At 45.1% G+C, this 27951-nt stretch overlaps 1 protein-coding gene across 1 annotated transcript in view; it reads right to left on the bottom strand.

The window, feature by feature from the left end:
* The window catches only part of LOC311245364 (neuron navigator 2-like), a gene marked incomplete at its 5' end in the record, with an annotated part of 206362 nt that overhangs the window by 59701 nt on the left and 118710 nt on the right, over window positions 1-27951 (bottom strand). The window contains 5 exons of the mRNA XM_084335207.1: window positions 506-662; window positions 3755-3981; window positions 4733-4911; window positions 17838-17946; window positions 18792-18875. Of these exons, the coding sequence (XP_084191333.1) occupies window positions 506-662; window positions 3755-3981; window positions 4733-4911; window positions 17838-17946; window positions 18792-18875 (756 nt within the window). The remainder of the gene's footprint in view (window positions 1-505; window positions 663-3754; window positions 3982-4732; window positions 4912-17837; window positions 17947-18791; window positions 18876-27951) is intronic.

The raw sequence follows: 27951 nt of genomic DNA, 5'->3' as shown, positions 1-27951 counted from the left end.
GTATCTTGCTAACCAGGGTTACGGTCTCAGGACACTATACTCATGACTGTTCCTAGAGTTCGGACTGATTTAGGAAAAAAGGCCTTTATGTTTTCTGCATCATCTGCATGGAATAGCCTGCAAAATTAACTAGTTACTCTTAATCAATTTAAAGGCACGGTGAAAGCGATATAAATGACTGTTAATGGCTGTAACTGTTTTAATTGAAATAGGATCACATGGCTTCCCTGCACTTTTACTGTGTAAAGCCCTTTTGAGCTGATCTGATTTTAATGTGTGTGTGTGTGTGTGTGTGTGTGTGCGTGTATGTGTATGTGTATGTGTATGTGTATGTGTATGTGTGTGTGTGTGTGTGTGTGTGTGTGTGTGTGTGTGTGTGTGTGTGTGTGTGTGTGTGTGTTTTATTGTATGAAACTGCTGTACTGCTGCTATTCTTGGCCAGGGGACTTTTTAATCTCAATGGGTTAAATAAAGGTAAATTAAATGTATACGTTAGTATTCCTACCTGCATGCGTGTCATGGCCTCCCTCAGTGTGTCCAGCTGATGGGCTGAGCTCAGAGCCTCCAGTCTGATGTCAGTCAGCTTCATGTCTTTGTCTCTCAGCTCACTGCGAAGCTGCATCACTGTCTCTGCCTCGTTGACAGACACACACTCTGACATGCTACAGGAAACAAGATGGATATGTTAGCAGTAAAACTACCCACACTCTGACATGCTACAGAAAACAACATGGCTCTGTTAGCAGTATAACTACCCACACTCTGACATGCTACAGAAAACAACATGGCTCTGTTAGCAGTATAACTACCCACACTCTGACATGCTACAGGAAACAAGATGGCTCTGTTAGCAGTAAAACTACCCACACTCTGACATGCTACAGAAAACAACATGGCTCTGTTAGCAGTAAAACTACCCACACTCTGACATGCTACAGAAAACAACATGGCTCTGTTAGCAGTAAAACTACCCACACTCTGACATGCTACAGAAAACAACATGGCTCTGTTAGCAGTATAACTACCCACACTCTGGCATGCTACAGGAAACAAGATGGCTATGTTAGCAGTATAACTACCCACTCTGACATGCTACAGAAAACAACATGGTTCTGTTAGCAGTATAACTACCCACACTCTGACATGCTACAGGAAACAAGATGGCTCTGTTAGCAGTAAAACTACCCACACTCTGACATGCTACAGGAAACAAAATGGCTATGTTAGCAGTAAAACTCTACCGGGATCATCCCTATGTTCCCCGGGTCCTATGTTCCCCAAGTTCTATGTTCCCCGCTTTGATTGATTAATAGATTGAACATTTTATAAATTTTTATTATTTTATTAATTATTAATGTCCGCCTTGTTTCGAACGGTTAAGCTTAGGCCCTCTTTCGAACTGGTTAAGGTTAGAGTTTGGAATCAGGGCTGGTGGTCAATTTTTCAATCAATCAATCAATCAATCAAAGCGGGGAACATAGGACCCGGGGAACATAGACATGCTCCCAAACTACCCACACTCTGACATGCTACAGGAAACAAGATGGCTCTGTTAGCAGTCAAACTACACACACTCTGACATGCTACAGGAAACAAGATGGCTCTGTTAGCAGTAAAACTACCCACACTCTGACATGCTACAGGAAACAACGAGAACATGTCTATGTTCCCCGGGTCCTATGTTCCCCGGGTTCTATGTTCCCAGCTTTTTTTCTTTTTTTCTTTTTTAAAGGGTTCTATGTTCCCCGGGTTCTATGTTCCCCGGGTCCTATGTTCCCCGGTAGCCGCAAAGGGTTCTATGTTCCCCGGGTCCTATGTTCCCCCTATGTTTCCCCGGTAGCGAGTGGATTCCAAAGATAGTGACTTTTATTATGTTTCCCCGGTAGCGAGGTAGCGAGTGGATTTCAAAGATAGCCACTTTTATAGATAATTCATTTGTATTTCAACGGAGTCACGGATCTAGTCGGGCCACGTAGCATTATGTCGACAAAAATCTAATACAATAAACAAGTGTAAATCAAATAGTTTAAAACAACGAAGTTTAGCCTATTAAATCGTTTTTATAAGCGTTCGTTCTTATTTGCAGGATAATTAATTTGTATCTCAACGGAGTCACGGATCTAGTCGGGCCACGTAGCATTATGCCGACAAAAATCTAATACAATAAACAAGTGTAAATCAAATAATTTAAAACAACGAAGTTTAGCCTATTAAATCGTTTTTATAAGCGTTCGTTCTTATTTGCGATCTGTGTGTGTGTGTGTGTGTGTGTATGTGTGTGTGTGTGTGTGTGTGTGTGTGTGTGTGTGTGTGTGTGTGGGACACAGTGCAGCCCTCGTTGACGTCTACAAGACAAAAGCTGTCAGGTACAAGGTGCATGGACGTGTGTAAGTAAAACAAGTGTAAGTTCCAAAATGCATCACGGAAGAAGCTCACGCCAGATGCACTGTTATTGGGGAGCATGCTCTACCTCAGCTTGCGTAAAACGCGGCTCCGAGGCCGGCTGTATATCCAAGCACAATTGCGTCAGATTGTCTGTGCTGCCACAGATATGACAGCTTTTGTCTTGTAGACGTCAACGAGGGCTGCACTGTCCCCCCCCCCCCCCCCCCACACACACACACAGCAAATAAGAACGAACGCAATCTGTGCTGCCACAGATATGACAGCTTTTGTCTTGTAGACGTCAACGAGGGCTGCACTGTGTCCCACACACACACACATGCACACGCACACGCACACACACACACACACAGACCGCAAATAAGAACGAACGCTTATAAAAACGATTTAATAGGCTAAACTTAGTTGTTTTAAATTATTTTATTTACATTTGTTTATTGTATTCGATTTTTGTCAACATAATGCTACGTGGCCCGACTAGATCCGTGACTCCGTTGAGATACAAATGAATTATCTATAAAAGTGACTATCTTTGGAATCCACTCGCTACCTCGCTACCGGGGAAACATAATAAAAGTCACTATCTTTGGAATCCACTCGCTACCGGGGAAACATAGGGGGAACATAGGACCCGGGGAACATAGAACCCTTTGCGGCTACCGGGGAACATAGGACCCGGGGAACATAGAACCATTAAAAAAAAACAAAAAAAAAAAAGCGGGGAACATAGGACCCGGGGAACATAGGGATGACCCCGAAACAACATGGCTCTGTTAGCAACCTAGAGTCCAAGAGTAAAACTACCCACATTGTCCATAATGTGTTAAAGGAACACACATTATGGCAAATGCACTTAACTGAGTTTAGCACAAATGAATGGAAGAGGATACGGACCAGTTCGCCTAGCTGTTGGCCAAAAACACCTCTCCCCAAGTTTTAAGCTAAGCTAGTGATCCATATCTGCTTCCATTAATCTGTGCTAAACTAGGCTAGCTTGCAGCCAGATGGATTTCTATTGAACACACACAGAGAAATTGGTATCTACTGTCTCTTCTTTATCTACTCTGGAGAAGACGGTAAGCACATGTTGGTGTGTTCCTTTAATGTATAGTAGTATAGTAGAAATAAGAGATTTTGATAATAAGATTTTAAATAAATAAAAATCAGTATCTTCCTTTTGAATAAAATAGTCACAGGCTGCAGGACCTCTTTTTCTGCATTAGGATTAGCCTAGCAGACTTCTCGACTGTCAAGCAAATTGAACATCTGTCTTCACCAACCTCCTGATCATTTTTAGATCATGAAAATGAATGAATATCAAATATAAATTTGTTGCAGCTGTTGGGCTTACAGTGAGTTGGAATGGGAGCTCCTCAGTCCTGAACCAGTTGGACTGGCTTGCTGTGGGTGAGACACCATGTTGGGACCGGTTTGGTGTTTCTGTTGGTTTCTCTGGTTGTTGTGGTTGGAGGACAGTCTAGGGGAGGAGGGCAGGGAAGAGTCGTCCACATCGGAATGAGCCGATGCAGATTTGGAAGACCTCCTCTTTCCAAAGGCCTGCTTGAAGGAGCTCCGCAACTAGAGAGAAGAGAGGTGAGAGAGGACAAAGAGGGGGGGGAGGAAGACAGTGAGGGAGAGAGAGATAGGAGACAGCGGAGGGAGAAAGACAGTGAGGCACAGAGAGAGAGAGAGAGCGAGAGAAGCACAGTGAGACAGAAATTAATAGAGGAGAAATGTAGAAAGGGAGGGAGAAAGAGAGCAAATAAATTGATGAAAAAAGGGCACTCCAAAAGAAGAGGAACATCCACAATATTTTGCACTGTGCTTGTGTTGTTATCAGTCTTTGTGTTCATCAACACGTAATAAATCACAACGGCCAAAGCTAGAAATAGAGAGAGTCCTCCAATCGGTGATGTCACCGGGATGTGAAATCTCTGCTCCATAGACAATGAATGGGGATCCGACTTTATGAGGCTATATAAAATATTTGTGTTACACCAAAATTAGGTTTTAATTCTGGGCGAAACCTTCTAGCAATGTTAGGATATAACAAGACAGGTGAATCAAACTAGTGCTCTAGTTAGTAGTTTCCATTCTCTCTAAACTAAAATAGAAAGAGCTAAAAGACAGAAAGACAGTAGATGAATGTACTATGTATGTGATAGATAGATAGATAGATAGATAGATAGATAGATAGATAGATAGATAGATAGATAGATAGATAGATAGATAGATAGATAGATAGATAGATAGATAGATAGATAGATAGATAGATGGATATATGGATAGATGGATAGATAGATAGATATTTACTCTTATATCTTCCTACCCAGTTCTTTTTCTTCTTCTTGCCGTTGGTGTGGCTGTCGTTGTTGCTGCCCAGGCTGGATAGACTGGTGTTACTGGTGATACTGGTCAGACTGGTCATGCTGTCTGTTGATGCCTGTCGGACCATACAGGCCTCAGAGTGCTCAGAGTGACCGCTGACGGGACTGTCCTGCTCAGGGACTGAGGAGTGGGGAGAGAGGGTGGTGTTAGAGAACCCCTCCACTCAAAAACATGTCGTTTTCTATGGTTAACTCCTCTTGGGTGCAAAACTTCACCAACGTGCCTGTCTCCCTGGAGAAGGAGAGCTTCTCTGTACTCCCCTGAAATCTGAGTTGCATGTGTGATGTCACCAATAGGTCAAACCTATCATGATCCAATATGTGGCAACTTGACACCTTTAGCTTCAGCCTACACAGAAATCCAAATAGGTATTAGCTGCCTAATTCCTGGTGAATATCAATGGGCATGTGTGTGTGTAACGTCTGTTATAATGAGTTAATTTTCATTCAGGCAATCACACATTCACCTGTAGGGTCCTATGCGGGTCCTACTTAGGTAGTATAATGAGGAACTGTGTATTGCACTTGACCTGTATTGCACTTGAAGGCATGAAATAAAGAACCCAAAAGAGCATTCTGGCTGGACCTTACATTATTACATTGGCAACGAGGATAAACTAGCGAAAACCACGTGGATGGAACCTTGGCGTTGGCCAGCTGAACGGTAAAATATGACGTCCTTTGACCAGGAAACAGATGATTGGCAGCAGAATGTGGAACGTCTGGAATTCTAGTACTTTGTGGCTAACAACATTACAGATGCAGGACAAAAGCAAACCATATTCCTGAGTGCATGTGGAGGAAAAGTCTACGCCATGCTGAGGGATTTGTGTCTGCCGGGTAAACCAGGATATTCGGACTTGACGGGGCTATTGAAGATTTTGAGTGATCACTTCACACCTAAACCCAGTGCGTTTTAAGTTTCATTAGAAAACGAGACAGCAAGGACAGTCTGTTGCATCATTTGTAGCCGAGCTGAGGAGGATCACTGAACATTGTCGGTTTGGGGCTTCGTTTAATGACATGATTCGAGACAGACTGGTGTGCGGGATTAACGACAACGGCATTCAAAGGCGTCTGTTCAGAAGCAGATGACAAGGCTTGGCAAGGGCTATTGAGTCAGCAACAACAATGGAAACGGTGGCTAAAGATATAGCGGAGCTGCAGCAAACAGGAGTGGAGGGACCTATTCATAAGGTACAACCTGTAGGCAGGATGTTACAGGAAATCACAGGCTGACTGATTGCCGATTCATAGATGCAGTTTGCCACAACTGCCAAAAGTGAGGACATTTGGCCAAAAAAATTCGTGGCACTAGGCAGCCCAGACAGAACTGGGGAAATGCACGAGGTACAACCCACATGCTGGAATATGAAGATTGAAGAGGAGGATTATACACACAATCTGTATAATCTGGATGATGGAGAGAGTGGAGCAGTGGAGGTTATTGCATGACAACTAGTGAGGCAGTACTTCACTAGTAATATACAGACAACAATATATATATATATTATTATTAATATATATATATATATATATATATTTTTTTTTAATTATTATTATATATATATATCTTTATTAGAAATGTTTTCCTCTGTGAACAATCCCAGTGAATTTAAACAAAAACAATGCCAGTGAATTTTTTTCTTCTTCAAAAATGTCCAAGTGACAGCTCTGAGCTCTCTGATCTGACTGCAGTAATGGCCAGCTGTCAATCACTTACTGCTAAAATAGTTGCACGGGTTGGGCTTAAGAATATAATTATCCAATCAAAATAGGCTATTTGAGTTTAAAAAAGTAGTAGTGGGTAGTGAGGTGGAGCGCACGAGATTGATTGGCGTTCACGCCGTGCCACACAAACTTAAGATCCAATCAGAGATGCACAGCGATATCGACCAGAACTCTGCCGTCGGCAAACTGCCTGAGACTCTCTTTTCTTTTTTTCCTCTTTTTTTTTTTTTTTAGATTGAATGAATTTGAGTTTTTAAGAGCATGTTTATTATAAAAGCGAACAGTTTTAGTATCTATAAAGGTAAGATTACTTTGTGTAAAGTCATCCTGTTTAGAGACTTTGGGGCCTTTCTCACTCACTACTCGGGGCCGAATCAGCGCCGGGTCGCGCCCAAAAGGGGTGTGTTTGTCTGAGTGGGAACGCTCACCGCCGTCCCCCGCCCCCCGCTGATTCGTCCCCGGGGGCGGTGAACCTGGGACGCTTGAAATAGGTGGTTTCGAGTGCGCGCCGGTGGGAGCGGGGGGCGTGGTGTACAAGCTTGTACCAAAACACGGGAGGCTTCTGTATCAAAGTGCTGACACACACAGCATCGTTACTGTCATGCTTCATGCTTGCTTGAATTTTGGGCAGATAAAAACACACAGCAACAACTGGACAATGTTCAAATGCATTTATTTCTATTAGATCAGTGGTGCCCAACCAGTCGGCCGTGGTCGACCAGTAGATCAATGACATGCAATATAATTGCCACGAGCGATGGGATAATGTTAGCTTCTGAACAGGCTAAGCTAACTAGCGTTAGCCGTTAGCTTAGCATTTGCCACAATGCTATACTATTATACTGGCATATTCCATTCACGTTAGCATGTAAGCTAACACAATCAGCGCCTATGAGACTAAACTCCGCTTTTGGTGTTCAATTGTGTTGATGTTAGTTTTGTTTCATCAACAAATGAGAGGCAGAACACACAGTGAATGTATCCGTTTTGTTTATTGCACGTTCTTTGCTGAAAAATAAGTGCTACAGTGGCTATACTAGACTAGTACTAGGCTAAGCTAACTAGCGTTAGCCGTTAGCTTAGCGTTAGCCCTGGGAAACGCTCAAAAGCGAACTCTACAACACCATCCATTCGTGAGAAAAGGGGGTGGGTTATATTGACAAGGCTTGACAACAGAGGTTCAAATATAACTTCATATTTATTGGTTATTTGTTTTATATCAGCATCCAGTCTCCACCGTGTCTTCCTGTTTACATTTTCGAGCGTGACATCATCGCCTACGGCAAGCTTACAAGGTCAAAGCGCAAACCGTAAACAAAACCCAGAGCGCACCAAGACTGAGTGTGTACACAAACTAGAGGGGGGAGAGGGGGAGTTCGCATCAGATCTCAGAACGGACTAGAACGGAATGGAACGGAACCGAATGGGTGAGTGAGAAAGGCCCCTTAGTCTCATGGCTCAGCTGTCCTCGCAGGGGAGAAGTTCTATTTACATGTGAATGAATGAATGAATGAATGCAGGCAGCCAGGCAGGCTCGTTCTGCTTTGTTTATAAAATCAGCTGTTTAGCCATTAGCCATTAGCCATTAGCTGCTAAACTAGCGTTAGAGTCGAGGAAAAGCAATTGATGCTTTGGATCTAATGAACGAGGGCCTATTGGACTTTGTTACACAGCTGTTCTCAAGTGGATTTCGTGGAGGGGATATGTCATGCGTTTATAGGTAATTGCAAAATAAGTCTCTCCTCTTGATCTAACGTTAGTTAGCCGCACAACCGGTAGCTAATGTGACTGTCTATGAAGTATGTACTTGATAACTGGTGATGTGCTGCTCTCACTCTCGCAACTGTGTGTATGTGTCCCGCATTTCACTGTATGCCCTGGTATGTATGTGACAAATAAACCTCTTGATTCTTGAGTTAGTTACTGTAGAGCAGACATCATCTATATCAGCTGGTTGTACTAGTAGAGCTTTGGTTGAGAGAGATACAGTGCTGTGTAACAAGGAGGGATATGAGGACTGTGTGTAACTAGGAGAGATATGAGGACTGTGTGTGTAACTAGGAGCGATATGAGGACTGTGTGTGTGTAACTAGGAGGGATATGAGGACTGTGTGTAACTAGGAGGGATATGAGGACTGTGTAACTAGGAGGGATATGAGGATTGTGTGTGTGTGTAACTAGGAGGGATATGAGGATTTTGTGTGTGTGTGTGTGTAACTAGGAGGGATTTGAAGACTGTGTGTAACTAGGAGGGATATGAGGACTGTGTAACTAGGGGATATGAGGATTGTGTGTATGTGTAACTAGGAGGGATATGAGGACTGTGTAACTAGGAGGGATATGAGGATTGTGTGTGTGTGTAACTAGGAGGGATATGAGGACTGTGTGTAAGTTAGTGCTCTCACCAATATCTCACTATGATTATAGTTAGTGCTCTCATCACTATATAACTATGGAAAATGAAAATGCAGACATCTGGCACAAACTGCTGTCCGGGGACACAGATGTGTTTGAAACAGTGAGGATGAGAAATGGTCTGATCTTGCTGTAAACAAATAGTTTTTGATTTGCCTTCTTGACTAAGCTATTGTTGTGATGTGTGTAAGTGAGTGTGTGTCAAGAGTTACTCCAAGGTATTTATTACTAGTGCCTGTTGTCCTTAACTGTAGTGTCTGTCTGCTGTCTTCATAACCACACTGTGTGTCTGTACTACTTTATTATCTCCCGTCCTCCCCAATTTTTGAACTCACCAGGCACTACTGACACGCACATTGGGGGATGTTTTATAAATATAATATAATGTAATAATTTGTGCTTCACCAAAGAATTTGGTCAGCAGCCGCCACTGGAGTGGAGCCATACAGAGGGCAAGTGTCTGTGAATGGACATGACATTGACTTTGAAGTAGACATTGGTGCAGATATGACTATTCTTAATGAGGAAACATACACTAAGATGGGAGGGGGGCCACTCCATCAAACAAAAATAAAACTGTATACCTACACCAGAGACAGAGTAGGAGTGTTAGCCAAGATGCACGCACAAATCACCTACAAAGGGCAGACCAAGAAGTTGGCATTGCTGGTGGTAAAAGGGGAGGGTCCAAATCTGATGCAGAGAAATTGGCTCAAAGCTATGCGGCTAGACTGGAGGGCCATTTTCAGACTACAGATAGGTCAGCATGGGGATGTTTTTAAAGGCGAGCTGGGCACCTTAGTGGGGGCTACAGCAAAGATATATGTGGACACAGAGGCCAAGCCACGGTACTGTAAAGCCAGGCTATTACCATATACATTTACATTTAGTCATTTAGCTGACGCTTTACGCGATTTACAAGTTCTGTACGACAAGTCATCAGGAAGGGCACAACTCTATCAGCTGAGTAACAATGTTCATCAAAGTGTTGAGTGCTACAGTGTACGTTAGTTTATTAGTACAAGTGCATGACAGTAAGGTTAGATAATAAGTTAAAAAAAAATCAGATAATGGTTGAAGAAGTGCGTCTTTAGTCGACGTCAAAATACTTCCCAAAGGTCAGTGAATACCACGATCACAACACCAGAGGGAGCTCCACAAATCATGTAAAACCCAGATTCGGCTCAAACAAGGGACTAAACACGTTTCGCAATTAGAGTTGTTCCGATACCGATACCAGTATCGGAAAAGCCGCCGATACTGCCTATAATGCTTGTATCGGTATCGGCCAATGCTGCTCTAATGCTGCGCTCCGATACCATATGACGTAATTTATCAACAACACTGTCGTCTGTTGAGTGAGCATTATAAAACAAACGTGTGCTTAATCGACCGTGAATTAAAGTGTCAATGCCATTTGTCATTTTAACAGCAGATACTTTCTTAAATGTCATCATCCCGACAGAGCGGTGTTGACAGGGAGCTCATGGGTTCGCTTGGTGGCTGGTCGGTTAGCATTGAACAGCTAACCGAAAGCTAGCTTTAACATTACCTTGGCTAAAGTTGGGGCTATTCATAATCCAGCAATAATGGCTGCAGACCTGCAAGCAAAGTACAGCAAGTTGGCAAAGGAGTATTCGTTAAATCACAATGTCACCAGTAACGTTACAGTCTTTCCATATACCGGTAGCTCATGCTATGCTAACCTAGCTCACGTTGACGTCGTCATTGAGACCACCTCGCGTACACAATTAATGACATGTTGCGGACAGCCATATCAGTGACAATGTTTAGCTTTTAGTGCCAAATGATAAGGGTCTGAGGCGGAGTCTCAAAAGAGAATGTTGAATATTTATTGTGCAAAAATCACAACAGATCCTCTGCTACTGAAACGGAGCCTTGTAGACTGAGTAGGGTATATCTGCAGAGCCACTGGGTAGCGAGTGCAGCAACGTATAATGTCTGTGTGGATCATTGGAGTAGGGTATATCTGCAGTGCTGCAGCCCCATACTCATTGATTAATGATACTAATACAAATCTATACAATCACCTGTTGTTGAATAAATACCATTACTTTCTAGTTATTACTAAAAAACAGTATATATAAAACAGTATTTTTTTTTATGTATGCACTGGTATCGGATAAGTATTGGTATCGGCCGATACCCAAAGCGTAGGTATCGGAATCGGATCGGAAAGGAAAAAATGGTATCGGAACATCTCTATTCGCAATTATGCCACATCAATGTGGAACGCCCTACCTAAAGCTGTAAAGGAATGTGAATCACTACCCACTTTCAAAAACACTCTCAAAAAACACCTACGTGAGACTGCAATTCGAAACTGGCCCCTACAAATGTCCTAACCTAGTTGTACAGTAAATGACCAAGTAAGGCTTTGTCAGTATTCCAATGTACAGTGTAAAATGTGTGTGTCCCCCCTACCCAACCCCCCCCCCCCCCCCACCTCCAATGTACAGCCCTCACCCAACCCACCCAACCCCACCCCACCCACCCAACCTCCTCCAATGTACAGTTTCTACGCCAAATGTATATACACTCTTTTTCTGGACACTTTTGTATCACAAACAGTACTGTATTTGCAAATCTGATATGTCATAAATGTATAGATGTAGCAGTACTGTCTATCTGTATGTCATGTATGTCATATATGTTATGATGAATTGAAAATGGGGGACCCTGATGTAAACAAGACGAAAGTCTTTCTCTGGTCTGCATCCCCTTAACAATTGTATGTATTGAGCTGTACTGTACTGTACCCATTCTGCAATCTGTTAATAAACTTTTCAATCAATCAATCAATCAATCAGTCGAAAGGGTTTCGGCTGTCCTAACTGTGGTGGGTAGTTCATTCCACCATTGTGGGGCAAGAACTGAGAAAAGGCAGGTTCTCCTTGATGACCCTCCCGGAGCTCGGATAGGAGTGGGTCTGAGACGGCCAGAAGATGCAGAGCGTAGGGGTCTTGAGGGTGTGTAGTTAGTTAGAGACCATTGACCGGAGGTAGGCGGGAGCGGTTCCCTTTGCCGCACGGTATGCCAGGTCGAGGGCCTTGAAGCGGATTCGTGCAGCAATGGGGAGCCAGTGCAGGTCCCTAAGAAGTGGGGTGACATGGGCCGACTTTGGTAGGTTTGAGATCAGGCGGGCCGCTGCGTTCTGAATGAGTTGAAGAGGCTTGGTGGCAGTGGCCGGGAGGCCAGCAAGCAGTGCATTGCAGTAGTTGAGGCGGGAGATGACTGTTGATTGGACGAGGAGTTGGGTGGCTTCTTTTGTCAGGAAGGGGCGGATCCTTCTGACGTTGCTCAGGCGGAATCTGCAGGTTCTGGTTGTCGCTGCGATGTGAGTGGAGAAGTTCAACAGGTCGTCGAGGACAACACCAAGGTTCTTGGCGGTCGGGGACGCGGTCACAGCTGCATTCTCGACTGTGATGGAAAGGTCAGTCAGGGGGGAGGATTTGGCCGGCAGGTGAAGCAATTCTGTTTTGCTTAGGTTCAGTTTGAGGTGGTTGGTCGTTATCCAGGCAGAGATGTCGGACAGACAGGCCGAGATCCGCTCAGAGACGTGGATATTTGAGGGAGGGAAGGAGAGGAAGAGTTGAGTATCATCGGCATAACAATGATACGAGAAGGCATGAGACGTGATAATGTTACCCAGTGATTTAGTGTAGAGGGAGAAGAGAAGGGGTCCTAGGACAGAGCCCTGGGGGACCCCCGTCCGCAGGGGGCGGGTGGCCGACAGGGTCCCTCTCCATGACACTTGGTAGGAGCGGTCATTGAGGTATGATGTCAGCCATGTCAGCGCAGAGCCAGCCACTCCCATTCCTGCGAGGGACGCGAGGAGGATCTGATGGTTGACTGTGTCGAAGGCTGCATATAGATCTAGGAGAATCAGAGAGAGGAGAGTGAAGTGCCTCTGTGACCGCAATGAGGGCCGTTTCTGTGGAGTGGCCAGTCCGGAAGCCTGACTGATTAGGGTCTAGGAGGTCATTCTGTAAGAGATAAGCAGTAAGTTGTTTGGATACAGCACGTTCAAGTGTTTTAGAAAGGAAGGAGAGAAGAGATATGCTCTCAAAGAGAAAGTGGAGACAGAGTTGGTCAGATTGGAGAGGGAAGGCATAATTGAGCCTGTGAGTTTTTTTTTAGAGTGGGCAGCCCTCACAGCTCTCATACTAAAACCAGACAAGACAACCAGAATATGTGGGGACTATAGAGTGACAGTGAATCCAGTGTCCAAGTTGGACAACTACCCCATTCCAAAAACAGAGGACTTGCTGGCTGTATTAGGGGGGGGGGCAGAAATTCACAATATTGGACATGTCACAGGCCTACCAACACTCCCACTGAATGAAGAAAGAATCCAAGAAATTCACAACAATAAACACAAACCGGGGTTTGTACCAGTACACCAGGCTATCCTATGGTGTGTCATCAGCACCAGGCATATTCCAGCGCACCATGGATAACCTACTACAAGGCCTTCCTCGGGTGGTGACCGGGGACGACAATGCAAGCCATCTACACAACTTAGGGGTAGTACTCTCAGCTGCAGGACTTTGTCTGAGGAGAGACAAATGTGTGTTTATGGCACCAGAGGTTGTGTACCTGAGTTACATAATTAACCACAAAGGGATTCAACCAGTGGGTGACAAGGTAAAGGCCATTGTAAATGCCCCACAGCAGACTGACCAGACACAGTTAAAGTATTTCCTGGGCATGCTAAACTATTATCACAGGGTCCTGCCAAATGTTTCTACCACATTGGAGCCACTACATGAGCTTTTGAGAAAAGAGGCCCCATGGAGATGGGAAAAATATCAGACCCAGGCATTTGAGGATGCCTCCAGTCTGATAAATTGTTAGTGCACTTTGATGACACAAAGCCGCTCTACTTGTCTGGTGATGCATTACCTTACGGCGTCTGAGCAGTTTTATCACACCAGTTTACAGACGGCTATGAAAGGCCAATCGGATACATGTCACGGCCACTGTCATCAGCAGAACGGGGATATTCACAGCTTGAGAAAGAGGCGCTGTCTATCATTTTTGGTCTTAAAAAATTCCACCAGTATCTGTTTGTAAAACACTGCACTATTGTGACTGATCACAAACCACTACTAGGCCTTTTGGGAAAGAGTAAGGGCATCCCACAACTCGTGCTAGCCAGAATGCAAAGATGGGCATTGATTTTAGCAGCTTATCAGTACACCTTGTATAAGGAGGGCTCAAAAAACACACTGAGCAGACTCCCACTGCCCATAAAGCCCGGCAATACACCACAGGAAGAAGAGGTGGTCATGCTATCAGGAAGGCAGCAGGACCGGACGGCATCCCCGGCCGCGTCCTAAAAGTCTGTGCCGACCAACTGGCCCCGGTATTCACTGACATCTTCAACCTGTCCTTGGAACAGGCCGTCATCCCCACCTGTCTGAAGAAGTCCACCATCATCCCTGTACCCAAAAAATCTACGCCCGCTTGCCTCAACGACTACCGCCCTGTAGCCCTCACCTCCATAGCCATGAAGTGCTTTGAGAAGCTAGTGAAGGGCTACATCTGTTCCTCCCTCCCCATCAACCTGGACCCTCTGCAATTTGCATATCGCCCCAACAGGTCCACGGAGGACGCCATAGCCCATGTGCTGCACACAGCAGCATCACATCTGGACAAGAGGCAGGGGAACTATGTGAGAATGCTGTTCATCGACTACAGCTCAGCATTCAATACCATAGTCCCCTCCAAACTCATAGCCAAGCTCAGGGACCTGGGCTTGAACTATGACCTGTGCCAGTGGGTCCTGGACTTCCTGACGGGCAGACCCCAGGTGGTAAGAGCCGGCAACTGCACCTCCTCATCCATCACGCTCAACATAGGGGCCCCCCAGGGCTGTGTTCTGAGCCCCCTCCTCTACTCCCTGTACACACATGACTGCGTAGCACAGCGGAACAACAACACCATCATCAAATTTGCTGATGACACAGTAGTGGTGGGCCTGATCTCTGCCAACGACGAAAGGGCCTACCTGGAAGAGGTAGAGAACCTGTCACAGTGGTGTCAGGAGAACTGCCTCTCCCTGAACGTCAGCAAAACAAAAGAGATGATTGTGGACTTCAGGAGGTCGGGGGTCAAGGACTACAGCCCCCTCAGCATCGACGGGGCACCAGTTGAGAGAGTGAACAGTTTCAAGTACCTCGGAGCCCACATATCCGAGGACTTGACATGGACCACACACATTGACAGTGTTGTGAAGAAGGCACGACAACGCCTCTACTTCCTCAGGCGCCTAAGGAAGTTCCAAGTCAGTCAGAAGATCCTTAGGAACTTCTACTCATGTACAATAGAGAGCATCCTGACCGGCAACATCACCTCCTGGTTTGGGAATAGCACTGCACAAGACCGTAGCAGACTACAAAGAGTGACACGTTCAGCCGAACGCACAATTAGAGGGGGGCTTCCCACCCTCCAGAACATTTACAACAAGCGGTGCAAGGGGAAGGCTAAGAGAATTATTAAGGACTCGAGCCACCCGAACAACTGCCTCTTTGAACTGCTGCCGTCAGGCAAGCGATACCGGAGTCTTATGGCGAGCACAGAAAGACTCAGAAGGAGCTTCTATCCCCAGGCCATCAGGCTGCTAAACGAACAATAATCGCTAAACGAACAATAATCACTATGCAACAACCATCAAATGCACACAGCACACACACCCACACGCACACACTCACTCAAACAAACAACACACTGCAGCACCCACTCTCCACACTTTAGATCACACAAACACACTTACACTTTATATTTATTGATAAAGGATTTGCACTACAACTCGTACACCTACTGTGAATTGTACCTAAACTGCACCTCGTCCATTTATGCCTTGCACTATATAGTATTGTATATTAGTACACTGCACAGTATTGTATATTGTATGGTAACTACGTCTACGAACATTGTACATATGTCTAAACTGAACACTGTGACCTCTTTTTTTACTTCTAATTTTTACTATGTTTTTATTTCATACTTATCTTGTCATGCACAGTCTCTGGAGCGCAACAGTAAGAAGCATTTTGTACAAAATTATTCTGTACTTCTGTATGACAACTATTAAAGAAACTTGAACTTGAAACTTGCTTATGGAGCATATGAATGGTACACCACTGCAAGTAAAGCAAATCCGGGACTGGATTCGTTGGGACCCTATCCTGTCCAGAATCCACCAGTGGCTGCTGCAGGGCTCCTGGCCCTCAGAGAGTGCCGACCCAGAAATGCGTTGGAGGACGGGTGCATCCTGTGGGGAAGTATAGTGATAATACCACCGCAAGGAAGACAGACTATGATCAAGGAGCTTCATGAGGCTCATCCAGGGGTCTCAAGAATGAAAAACATTGGCTTGCAGTTATGTGTGGTGGCCAAACATTGATACAGATTTAGAGTCAGCAGTGCGCAGATGTCATACATCATGTCAGTTGAACCAAGCCGCACCAGCAGCAGCGCCTCTACACCTGTGGGAGTGGCCAGACCAACCTTGGATAAGGCTGCATGTGGATTTTTGTGGGCTAGTATTTGGAAAGATGTTTTTAATAGTCGTTGACGCCTACTCAAAGTGGATTGAGGCTCACCCAATGCAGTCTATTACTTCATCCATGACAATGGAGAAATTGAGGAGCATTTTTGCCACCCATGGAATCCCAGCAGTCCTGGTGAGTGATAATGGGCCAAGCATGGTCAGTGCAGAGTTAAAACGTCCTAAAAAAGAACGGCATAAAGCCATCCGTCCTCGAATGGCTGTGCTGAGCGTGCAGTGCATGAGTTCAAGGAGTGTATCAAGAAGATGGGGGAGGGTTGTGTGGAGATTCCTGTTTAAGTACCGATCAACCCCTCACAACCGGAGCTACACCCGCTGAGCTACTCATGAACCGGAGGACTGGATAGTGCATCCTTCACTAGTGAACAGAGTTGGAATAAATCAAGCCAAACCAAAAGAGCAGTATGACAAGCATGTCCAGGACAGGATGTTCACACAGAATCTGACTCAGTCTATGTGAGAGGGTACTCAGGCCAGAAGTGGATTCCCGCAACACTCACAGAGAGGACTGGTCCAGTATCTTGGAGGGTGACACAACAGGATGGCAAGCTGGTGAGACGTCATCAGGATCAGATTTGTCCATGTTATGATCAGAACCCCACTGAAGCAAGTCTACAAGAGGAGAGCTTTTCACCACAAGAAGCAGTCAATCCGGGGTCAGAGAATCCGGCACCCGAGGCAGTCGTGCTGATGCCTCTGGAACCTCCGGCACCCGAGGCAGTCGTGCTGATGCCTCTGGAACCTCCGGCACCCGAGGCAGTCGTGCTGATGCCTCTGGAACCGCCGGCACCGGAGGCAGTCGTGCTGATGCCTCTGGAACCGCCGGCACCGGAGGCAGTCGTGCTGATGCCTCTGGAACCTCCGGCACCCGAGGCAGTCGTGCTGATGCCTCTGGAACCGGTTCCGGAAATAGGAAGCCGTTATCCAGGGAGAGTTAGGAGGGCACCCACTTATTTCAAGAACTATGTTCATGCAGTGGCAGAATAATCCCCTTGGGTCTCTGTAGGAGGGGGCAGTCTACCCCCTACCTCGAAGGGATTGTTATAATGGGAGTTCATTTTCATTCAGGCAGTCAGACGTTCACCTGCAGGGTCATATGCGGGTCCTACTTAGGTAGTATAACGAGGAACAGCTGTGTATTGCACTTGAAGGCATGAAATAAAGAACCCAAAAGAGCATTCTGGCTGGACCTTACATTATCCTCACCGGGTGTGTGTCTGTGTGTGTGCGTGTTATCCTTACCAGGTGTGTGTGTGTGTGTGTGTGTGTGTGTGTGTGTGTGTGTGTGTGTGTGTTGTTCTCACCTGGTATGTCCGGCATTCCTGCTTCAGCTGTGTTTATGGCAGCTTGAGCTTCGCTGTTCTGCTTCTTCAACTGCTCGATGGTCCGCCTCAGTTCGCTCAACTCACTGTCCTATTGGCCCCAAACCAGGAAGCAACAGTGTTAAAATGGACTGTCATTCAACTTAGAGATTCAGTACAATGAAAATCATGTTTTTTTCAATTGTGTTTTATTTGTATTTGTATGTTTTATATACAAAGGGTATAAGGGTATTAATGTAAAATTCCACAAAATATTAGAACTGTTAGAAGTATTAGAAAAGCAATACTTTTATTCTGCACCTTTCTTAAAAAAAATTTGGGCTTTCTGTATTTTTCACCCATCCCAATTTTGTCATTATGCCAATCACCTTCCTGGTCATTGCACGCATTGCCCCACTGTCGGCCTGGGGAGGGTGTAGAACTACCACAGTCCTCCTCCGATACATGTTGAGTCGCCAGCCGCTTCTTTTCACCTGACAGCGAGGAGGAGTTTCAGTGGGGGAACGTGGGAGGTTCACGCTATTTCCCCCAGATCCCCTCCCTGCTGAACAGGCGCCCTGACCGACCAGTAGGAGTCACAGTTTACAACGACCAGGACACATAGCCAACCGGCTTCCCACCCGCTAACACTGCCAATTGTGTTAGTAGGGACGACTGACCAAGCCAGAGGTACCACTGACAGCTGGATTCGATCCCAGAGTCTCTGCGGTGGTAGGCGAGTGCTTAGTCCACTGCGCTACCTAGCCGCCCTTATTCGGCACCTTTCTAAAAGCACTGTGGATATATTATTTGATTATTTTTTTATAAATTACTCTACATAAAAATGTTATCTATAACACCACATAAACCCATGAAAGTCACCACATCTGACTAAAATGGCATGCTAACACACACACGCACACACACACACACAAGGGGCAGAGCAGCCACCTGTACCTTATGTTCTGCAGTTGTGGTGAGATTCTGCAGTCTAAAGCTCATGTTGCTCAGACTCTGTTCAAACGCTGCCACCAGGTGGGCCTAAAGGGAATAACAACAACAGTCATAAGTTATACTTCATTAGTCTCTATACTGCATTTGACAAATCCTAACCACTTAGGACCAGTGAGCAGCCACAGACAGGTGCCAACTATATCAGCTAACAATATATTATATACAACAATAATAATATATATTGTGCTTTGCTTGTCATTTCCTCTTTATTGTGCTTAGTAATTTTTCCTTTTTCTGTTTCTGTTCTTATTTCTAGAGTCCTGAGTCCTGACTCTAGAACAAATGCTGCCTGAGGAAGAACACTAGTTCAATGCTGCCTGAGGAAGAACACTAGTTCAATGCTGCCTGAGGAAGAACACTAGTTCAATGCTGCCTGAGGAAGAACACTAGTTCAATGCTGCCTGATGAAGAACACTAGTTCAATGCTGCCTGAGGAAAAACACTAGTTAAATGCTGCCTGAGGAAGAACACTATTTGAATGCTGCCTGAGGAAGAACACTAGTTCAATGCTGTCTGAGGAAGAACACTAGTTCAATGCTGCCTGAGGAAGAACACTAGTTCAATGCTGCCTGAGGAAGAAAACTATTTTAATGCTGCCTGAGGAAGAACACTAGTTCAATGCTGCCTGAGGAAGAACACTATTTTGAAACACATTGCTATAACTGCATATGTCTATAGCTGCATTCAAGGAGCGTCCTGTTACTATATGTACACCCATACATGTGAATGCTCCTGTCCATGTCTGTGTGTATCAACTAATTATCATCAACTGATTTGTAAAAGGTCAGTTCATATATTTGATAATACCATGTTTATGAGGTATGACCTATATGGAACATCATTTGAAAGTTGCAACTATTCCTCATTTACCGACATGTACTGTACTAACATTAAAAACCAGATTCTCAAACATAAACATAAAGACGGACAACACGCTCATCACAGACACGCTGGATGTAGCCAATTACTTAAACATTTTCTTCACAAACATAGCCACAACAATGGTAAACAAACTACCCTCCCACTCAGGGCATTATGGGGTAGAACACATAGATACAAAAACCTAGGGTCTGCAAAGACGACTTCAAACTGGAAATGGTAACAACAGATGAGGTACTAAAAAAACTGAGCGCCCTCCAACCTAACAAGGCCACTGGCCATGACAACATCCCCTCCAAATTCCTCAGAGACTCAGCAGCCGCCATCACCCCAGTCATCACACACATAATAAACCTCTCCATAAAACAGGGACACGTCCCCAAGGACTTCAAAATTGCGAGAGTGACCCCTCTGCACAAAAAGGGCAGCAAATTAGACCCAGGCAACTACTGTCCTGTTTCTATTCTTACCTCCATATCGAAAGTCACGAAAAAAAATGTCTACGAACAGGTCGAAAAGTACCTAGCGGAAAAAAATCTAATCTACGAATTCCAATCTGGCTTCAGAACATCCCACTCCACTGACACATGCCTTCTCTATTTGAACGACCACATCAAACAAGAGGTGGACGCGGGCAAATACTGCGGCATGGTCATGCTGGACCTACAAAAGGCCTTCGACACTGTCAATCACTCCATTCTGATTGACAAGCTAAAAGCAAATTGGTTTTGATAGTTTATCAGTGAGCTGGATGCAATCCTACCTTGAGGGGAGAGAACAGATGGTGGAGGTAAACGGTAATCTATCCCCCCCCCCCCACTCACAGTGAGCTGTGGTGTTCCACAAGGAAGCATACTAGGACTGCTACTGTTCCTAATTTATGCAAATTACATGTTGTCAGCTTGTGACTGCAACTTGTTCCTGTTCGCGGACGACTCAGATATTGTCACAAAGAAAGATGAAATAATTACATACCTAGGTTCCATCCTAGAGGCAAATCTTTCCTGTGACAAAATGGCATCCAAGGTAATAAAAAAAGTCAACCAACAAACTAGATTCTTGTACCGGATCTCCTCTCTGGTAAACAAGAATACCCTGAAGACTCTGGCAGGAGCACTCATTCAAGGGTACTACGACTATGCTTGCACCTCATGGCACCAAAGCACCTCAAAGGCGCTAAAAACAAGATTACAAACATCACAAAACAAACTGGTCAGGGGCGACTGGGTGGTGTAGCGGATATTGCGCTCGTCACCAATGCAAAAGGCTGCGGTCTCGACTCCCGGAGTCAGCATTGCCTACGGCTTGGGCCAGTCGTCATACTATCTCAATTGGCAGAGGTAGCGGGTGGAAAGTCGATGGGTGGGGATTGGACGTTGTGGACAGCGACTCCTACAGGTCGGTTGGGTGACGCCTGTACAGCAGAGTCAGGAAGTATCGGGGGCAGCATGAGCCTCGCACGCGTTACTCCTCGCCACTGAGAGGCCGCGCTGTCTGGTGAAACGATGCGACAGGCTGCCTCCTCGTGTACCGGAGGGGACACGTGGTGCAAGGCCTCTATCCTCACTACAGCCGACCAGTGGGAGGCATAGTCTAGCAACGTTCAAGATAGGGGAGGGGAGAATTGAAGGGAAAAATAATTGGCGATACGAAATTGGGATGGGAGAAAAATAAGGAGAAAAAGTGGATAAAAAAATTAAAAAAAATTGTCAGACTACTACTTGACCTTACTCCTAGAACCCACCTCACCCCTGCCCACTTTGACTACCTAGGATGGCTTAGAGTAGATGACAGAGTACAGCAACTTGCAATGGGCCTGGTCTACAAGATACACTATACGACTAAGGTACCCATGTACATGTCAAAATACTTCCCAAAGGTCAGTGAATACCACGACCACAACACCAGAGGGAGCTCCACAAATCATGTTAAATCCAGATTCGGCTCAAACAAGGGACTAAACACGTTTCGCAATTATGCCACATCAATGTGGAACGCCCTACCCAAAGCTGTAAAGGAATGTGAATCCCTACCCACATTCAAAACCGCTCTTAAAGAGCACCTACGGGAGGCTGCAATTCGAAACTGGCCACCATAAATGTCCAAACCCCCCCACCCCCTCCTAATAGACAGTCTCCTCCCCACCGTATGTATATATTCTCTCCCCACCGTATGTATATTTCTCTCCCACCCACCCACCCCCTCCTAATGTACAGTCTCCTCCCCACCGTATGTATATATTCTCTCCCCACCGTATGTATATCTCTCCCACCCACCCACCCCCTCCTAATGTACAGTCTCCTCCCCATCATATGCACTGTATATACCCAGGATCTATGGGTAACAGTACTGTATATTTGCATATGGTATGTCACAAATGTAACAGTACTATATACCTGTATGTCATGTATGTCCCTATTCCATAAATGTCATATGTTGTGTATGTCATAAATGTCACTATGAATTGAAAATGGGGGACCCTGATGTAAACAAGACAAACGTCTTTCTCTGGTCTGCATCCCCTTAACAATTGTGTGTATTGAGCCGTACTGTATTGTACCCATTCTGCAATCTGTTAAATAAAGTTTTCATTCATTCATTCATCCTCATTCTCGAATGGACATACGTAAAAGTTACCAAGGAATTCCTTTGTAAGTCGTTTTATGTTCTTATTCGGCATTCTAGAACGGCTTCGTATTGTAAATTCGTTGTAGAATTTATGTAGGATTTACAAACTCGAAAACGGCAGTTGTAAATTGGACAGACCTGTTGTCAACAGCTTTCTGTGGGACAAGTCATTGGGGATTGCCGATACTACAGACATCCGTGGAATTAAATACTTATAATGATAATAAATACGACAATATTCGTATCATTAACAATTACGTTTTGCATTTATAGTCCTGACTCAATGAGGCATCGTGAGCAACACACACACACACACACACACTGCAAACAAAATAAATAATAACTAAACCGATCGCCACGGATATAGCTAGTGAAATATACTGTATTAATATGCCATATACTGTCTTCTTCTCTATGATATTATTTATTGTTGGTTTATAGTCCTATTCAGGGCCGCCTCAGGGGGTGTGCGAGCAGTGCGGTCGCACAGGGCCTCGCGGGAAGGGGGGCCTCGCAAAAAAAAAAAAAAAAAAAAAAAAAAAAAAAAATCTATTTTATTTATTTATTTTTTGCGAGGCCCCCCTTCCCGCGAGGCCCTTTTTCATCACAGACCTAAAATCTAGTTTTGCTTATATGCTTATATATTTCACATTAGACACGTTTGTAGAATGTGTCTGACTTGTTCCTGGGTCTGCAGTCCTGCAGACATACTCACTATTGGAGCTCAGCCTCTGGGGTTCTGCAGCAGACATACTATTGGTTTCAACGAAGGGAGTGATTTTACTTACATCATGTGTAGTACGCCGGCGTGAGTCAGCTGCGTTTGACTATTTCGCGCGTGCAGCTTTTGACTATTATGCTTAGTTATGCCAGCCAAGACGAAGAAAGAGGTCGGTCATTATCAGTCGGTCGGTCACCAAGGAACGTTGACGAAAGGCCTCTCGCTAGCGGGACAAATGGCCGGAGCCTTGTCATGGTATAGCCATGATGATGTCGGCTAGTAGCTAGCTTAGCTAAAGGCTAACTAGCGTTAGCTAACCTATTCAGAGGAGCGAGGCGAGGCGAGTGGATGTCTTTTCAAAAGAAGGAGAAGAGAACTTGTGAGCAGATAAATCTGTTAGGCAGCAATACGCCGAAAGGTGTCCAGTCTGCCGGAAAGTACTCGAAGAAGAAGAAGAAGAAATTACACCGTGGGCCAAGAAAGTCTCCTTCCAACTTTACCATTGGCGCCGCGTTGATACTGCGTTATGGTGAGTCAACCTATGATTATATTCCCGCCGTGGACCTGACCTATCTCTCTTTCTCTCTCTCTGGAGCCAAACTGGTCGACTAGCTAATATAGTACTACTAGTAGCTAACGGTGTGTGCCTGGTGAGAGCACCTGGCTGTATGTAGCCGCATAGCTTGCAGAACGCAGAAGCAAGCTATGCGGCTACATACAGCCAGGTGCCTGATTGAGCTAACTGTTAGCCAGTTAGCTGTTTAGCGTCAGCTGGGAACGTTCGTTTGATGCTATCAGTTAGCCTTGAGAATAGCAGGCCCTGGCACTCTGACTACGACATCATCTTTGACAGAAGATGTAGTCGGGCCTGCACCATGACAAGGCTCTGGCCATAGCTTATTTGTCCCGACAGCGAGAGGCCTTTCGTCAACGTGGAGACCTGTGTTGCGGCCTTTCGCCCTGCGTTCCTCGTGCAGGTAAGATGTCATGACATTACCCCACTCTTCCTTCCTTCCCCTCCCGAATGTTTTGTTAATAACGATGTTTTTTTCCAGGCAAAACATATGCTACTTCACAACATTTGGAGATACGACATGTGCTGTGTGTGAATGGTCGTTTGTGTAGCTTGGGTAGCGTTGGGCCGTTGGCCAAAGCTGTGTGTGGCCTGGTGTCACAGTACCTGGCTAGCCTATTTAGCTGATGTCGGCCATTGGCTCCTTGCTGCTTTGGTTTCTCTGGTATAGACCCTCTTCTTGTTGGATTTAAGTGTTGATCTTTGTCCTTTTGGATCTCTCATACATGCTCTAGTCTCTCTCTAACACACACACACATGACAAACACACATGTTCTCTCTCTCTCTCTCTCTCTCTTTCTAACACACACAGTCTGCCTATGGCGGCCTTTCTCGATGGCTAGGCTGTGCTCAAGGATCTTCAGTCACAGTGCTCAGGTATTCTGCCACTGTGTACTCTCTGTTTAGGGCCAAATAGCATTTCAATTTCTTTCCAATGTGTGTCTCTCTCTCTCTCTCTCTCTCTCTCTCTCTCTCTCTCTTGGATTTAAGTGTTGATCTTTGTCCTTTTGAATCTCTCATACATGCTCTAGTCTCTCTCTAACACACACACACATGACAAACACACATGTTCTCTCTCTCTCTCTATCTCTTTCTAACACACACAGTCTGCCTATGGCGGCCTTTCTCGATGGCTAGGCTGTGCTCAAGGATCTTCAGTCACAGTGCTCAGGTATTCTGCCACTGTGTACTCTCTGTTTAGGGCCAAATAGCATTTCAATTTCTTTCCAATGTGTCTCTCTCTCTCTCTCTCTACACTGTATATTGACTGAAGAACGGGAGCTCTCTCTCGCTCTCTCTTTTGCTATATGTTGACTGTATCATGCCCCGCCTCGGGCAGCGCTATTATTTAAGAATATGTTGACTGTATAAAAAAAACCTTTTGGGGGGGGGGGGGGGGCTCGCGTTAAATCTCGCACAGGGCCTCGCATTTCTCCCAGGCGGCCCTGGTCCTATTGCTAGAACTAAATAAATACGTGTGTTATAATGTCAGCCTTATATATACCTAGGATTAATATTGAGATGCAATATCTATGTTTTCCCACTAGAGGGAGTTATCGCTTAAGGGATATTATTTCATGGACTACACAGTAACCTCGTTCCCAGCTTTATCTCGAGAGATAAAGCCTGGTAAAGCACTACGGCCGAAAGTGGGAATCAGGTAGGAAGTCCCGCCCCTGAAATCACGACACGTGCTCATGAAAATGTATTCCCCCCAGAAACAACCTCGTTATCGCCTCCCTCGACAGGCTGACAGACCTGCTTGTTGTTTGTTTCGCTGGGGACTATAAACAGATCAGGGGGTGCCCGAAAACCGGAAAGCCTGTATTTCTGTATTTCCGATTCACATTTTAGGAGGCATAGCTTTACCTATATAGAACACTAGATAGCTTGCCCGCGCTGCCGGCCAATGGAGAGCGACGTCACTGAACCGCCGCCATCTTGCTCCAGTTAGCCTTGAGTGAGAGTGAGTGAGCTGCACAGACAAAAATACTCATAACTCGCTGAAATATTGACGGATTTACAAACGGTTTGGTTTATTACAAGCATTATTAACGTGGCTATGATTCAAGCGGTTTGTAAAAAAAAAACATCTTTAAAATTTCTTTTTTTTATAAGTATGCAGTATCATAACTACATATTTGATGTTTATAGCAAACCAACCCGTTTGTAAATCCGTCAATATTTCAGCGAGTTATGAGTATTTTTGTCTGTGCAGCTCACTCACTCTCACTCAAGGCTAACTGGAGCAAGATGGCGGCGGTTCAGTGGCGCTGGTGACTCCGCCTTAAGCTATCTAGTGTTCTATAGATATCTATGGCTTTACCAGCCTAACTACACAGAGTGACTACAGATATATACGTGAGCTATTTCCGTATCCGGTACCCGAGTTCTTACCTGAGACTGACGTGCGCTGAGTGTGGAAGACGCACCTGTTTATTGTATTACCTATATGCTCCCGTTTCCAGTAAACTACCAAACCAAAGGGATCACAAGCGTGTCGTGTGCCTTATTTATTAATAGAGGTTACCACAACGTGGAGAAATAACTTAGTGAGGCAGCCTCAGCGCACAAGCACACACACACATACGGTATACGTGCAAAATGTATCTATGTATCTATCATTCTAATTACTTATGGAGCATTTATTTATCCACTCTGGTTGGATGGTGTATTGTACTTGTGCTGTATAATAACAATACATTTTAATCTAATCTGATTTTGAGATCAGTTGCAAATCACTTCTGCGCTACCTGTTGAATGGTGCAGTGCAATGCCAAACCTCTATTGTTTTGCATATGGCCCTCGCCGTTTTGCACACGCCTCATTCACCTTATAAGGAGCTGGCGGGGCGTGTCTGTATGCAAATTCAATGAACAAGAACGTGCATTTCAGTTTAAGAATGAGTGACGTATTTCATTCATGGGAACCCAGCTGCGAAGATTTTGGCCAGTTACGGAGACCATTTCACGCGTTCAGGAATCCGGAGGAGGATTTTCGTAAATCTGTTGGTACGAAACTTTTACCAAGATATTTACAAAGGTACTTACGAACACGTTCGAGAATGAGGACCAATGTCAACAAATATCATGGGCTGGATTTGAACCCAGGGCACAATTAATACAATACAATCTCTTCCTGAGACTCCAGGCTCTTTAAAAACTCAGAAACAAGCATTTCATCATAAAGTATTCTGTATTTTATTATGACAAATAATAAACAAACTTGAACTTGAACTTGAACTCTTATCATGTGGGGAGCTGGTATAAACAGGCCCTCTGACCCATCGTTTAAGAAACAGTTCAATAACACAAGTCACACCAGCATGCACCAGCACATGGCATAAAAAAAATGTCTTCTTCCCAGCCAATCAGAAGTCCCATCTCCAGTATGTGGCCAATAAATCGTCAAGACCAGCAGACTGTTTAAAAATTTAGCAGGCCTGATGCCAGATAACAGCAGTCTTGTAACTGAGGGGTACAATTCCCTGACTGTATTAAAGAGTATGGTATATTAAACCACTACTAGTTATGTACTTTAATTACTGGCCATACAGTACATGAATATATATGGTGAACACCCGCACAAGAATACGGCAATGACACATAAAGTACTATTTAGAGGGTATTTATTATTATCAAAGCAACGTTAGGTTACAGATTGAGAATTATGCTTGCGCTTGTATGGCGAAGAACACACGTAAAGTAAGTCAAGAGCGTAAGTCAATGAGAATAGTATGAATACTAAGATGGGTCTAAACTGACGCCACCTGTGGCATAGCAATTACATAGGGCACACTAGTACCAGCTGGAGACACTGGGGGGTTCCCACCGGGTGTAAGGCCGGCCGGGGTAGAGGAATGTTCGGGTACAAAGTCTGGGTCAACGAGGAATAACGAGGTTCCAGATACAGGAGCCAGTGCAGTACTCCCTTGATCAGTAGACAAAGCAACAGCTATAATCCAGTATGCTCGACAGCATGGAAGACAGCTAGCCAGCCTCTTCCTAGAGGCGGGCTCGAGTGATGATCCTCACGGGGGGTAGATCACAAACGATAGTGGGGTCGACGGTTCTCTGCTCCAGCAGTCACGGTACCAAAGCAATATAATCCAACCAGAAAAGGTTCTGCAGTCGCCGGTGTAGGTTCTCCGGTGTACATATCCAACGGTTCTTGTCTAGGACTCCTCGGGTGGGGGCACGAGTTTAGGCCGCCCAGCCTGGATAAGTGCACTAGCTATATACACGACGAACCGGTGGTAATGCTGGTCACTGAAGAACGGTAGCCGCACGATACACTATAAA

This window comes from Notolepis coatsorum, assembly GCF_963971535.1.
Source record: "Notolepis coatsorum genome assembly, chromosome: 18".
Taxonomy (NCBI): Eukaryota; Metazoa; Chordata; class Actinopteri; order Aulopiformes; family Paralepididae; genus Notolepis; species Notolepis coatsorum.
The sequence above is the reverse complement of the archived record's forward strand: the minus strand, read 5'-3'. Positions and strand labels throughout refer to the sequence as shown.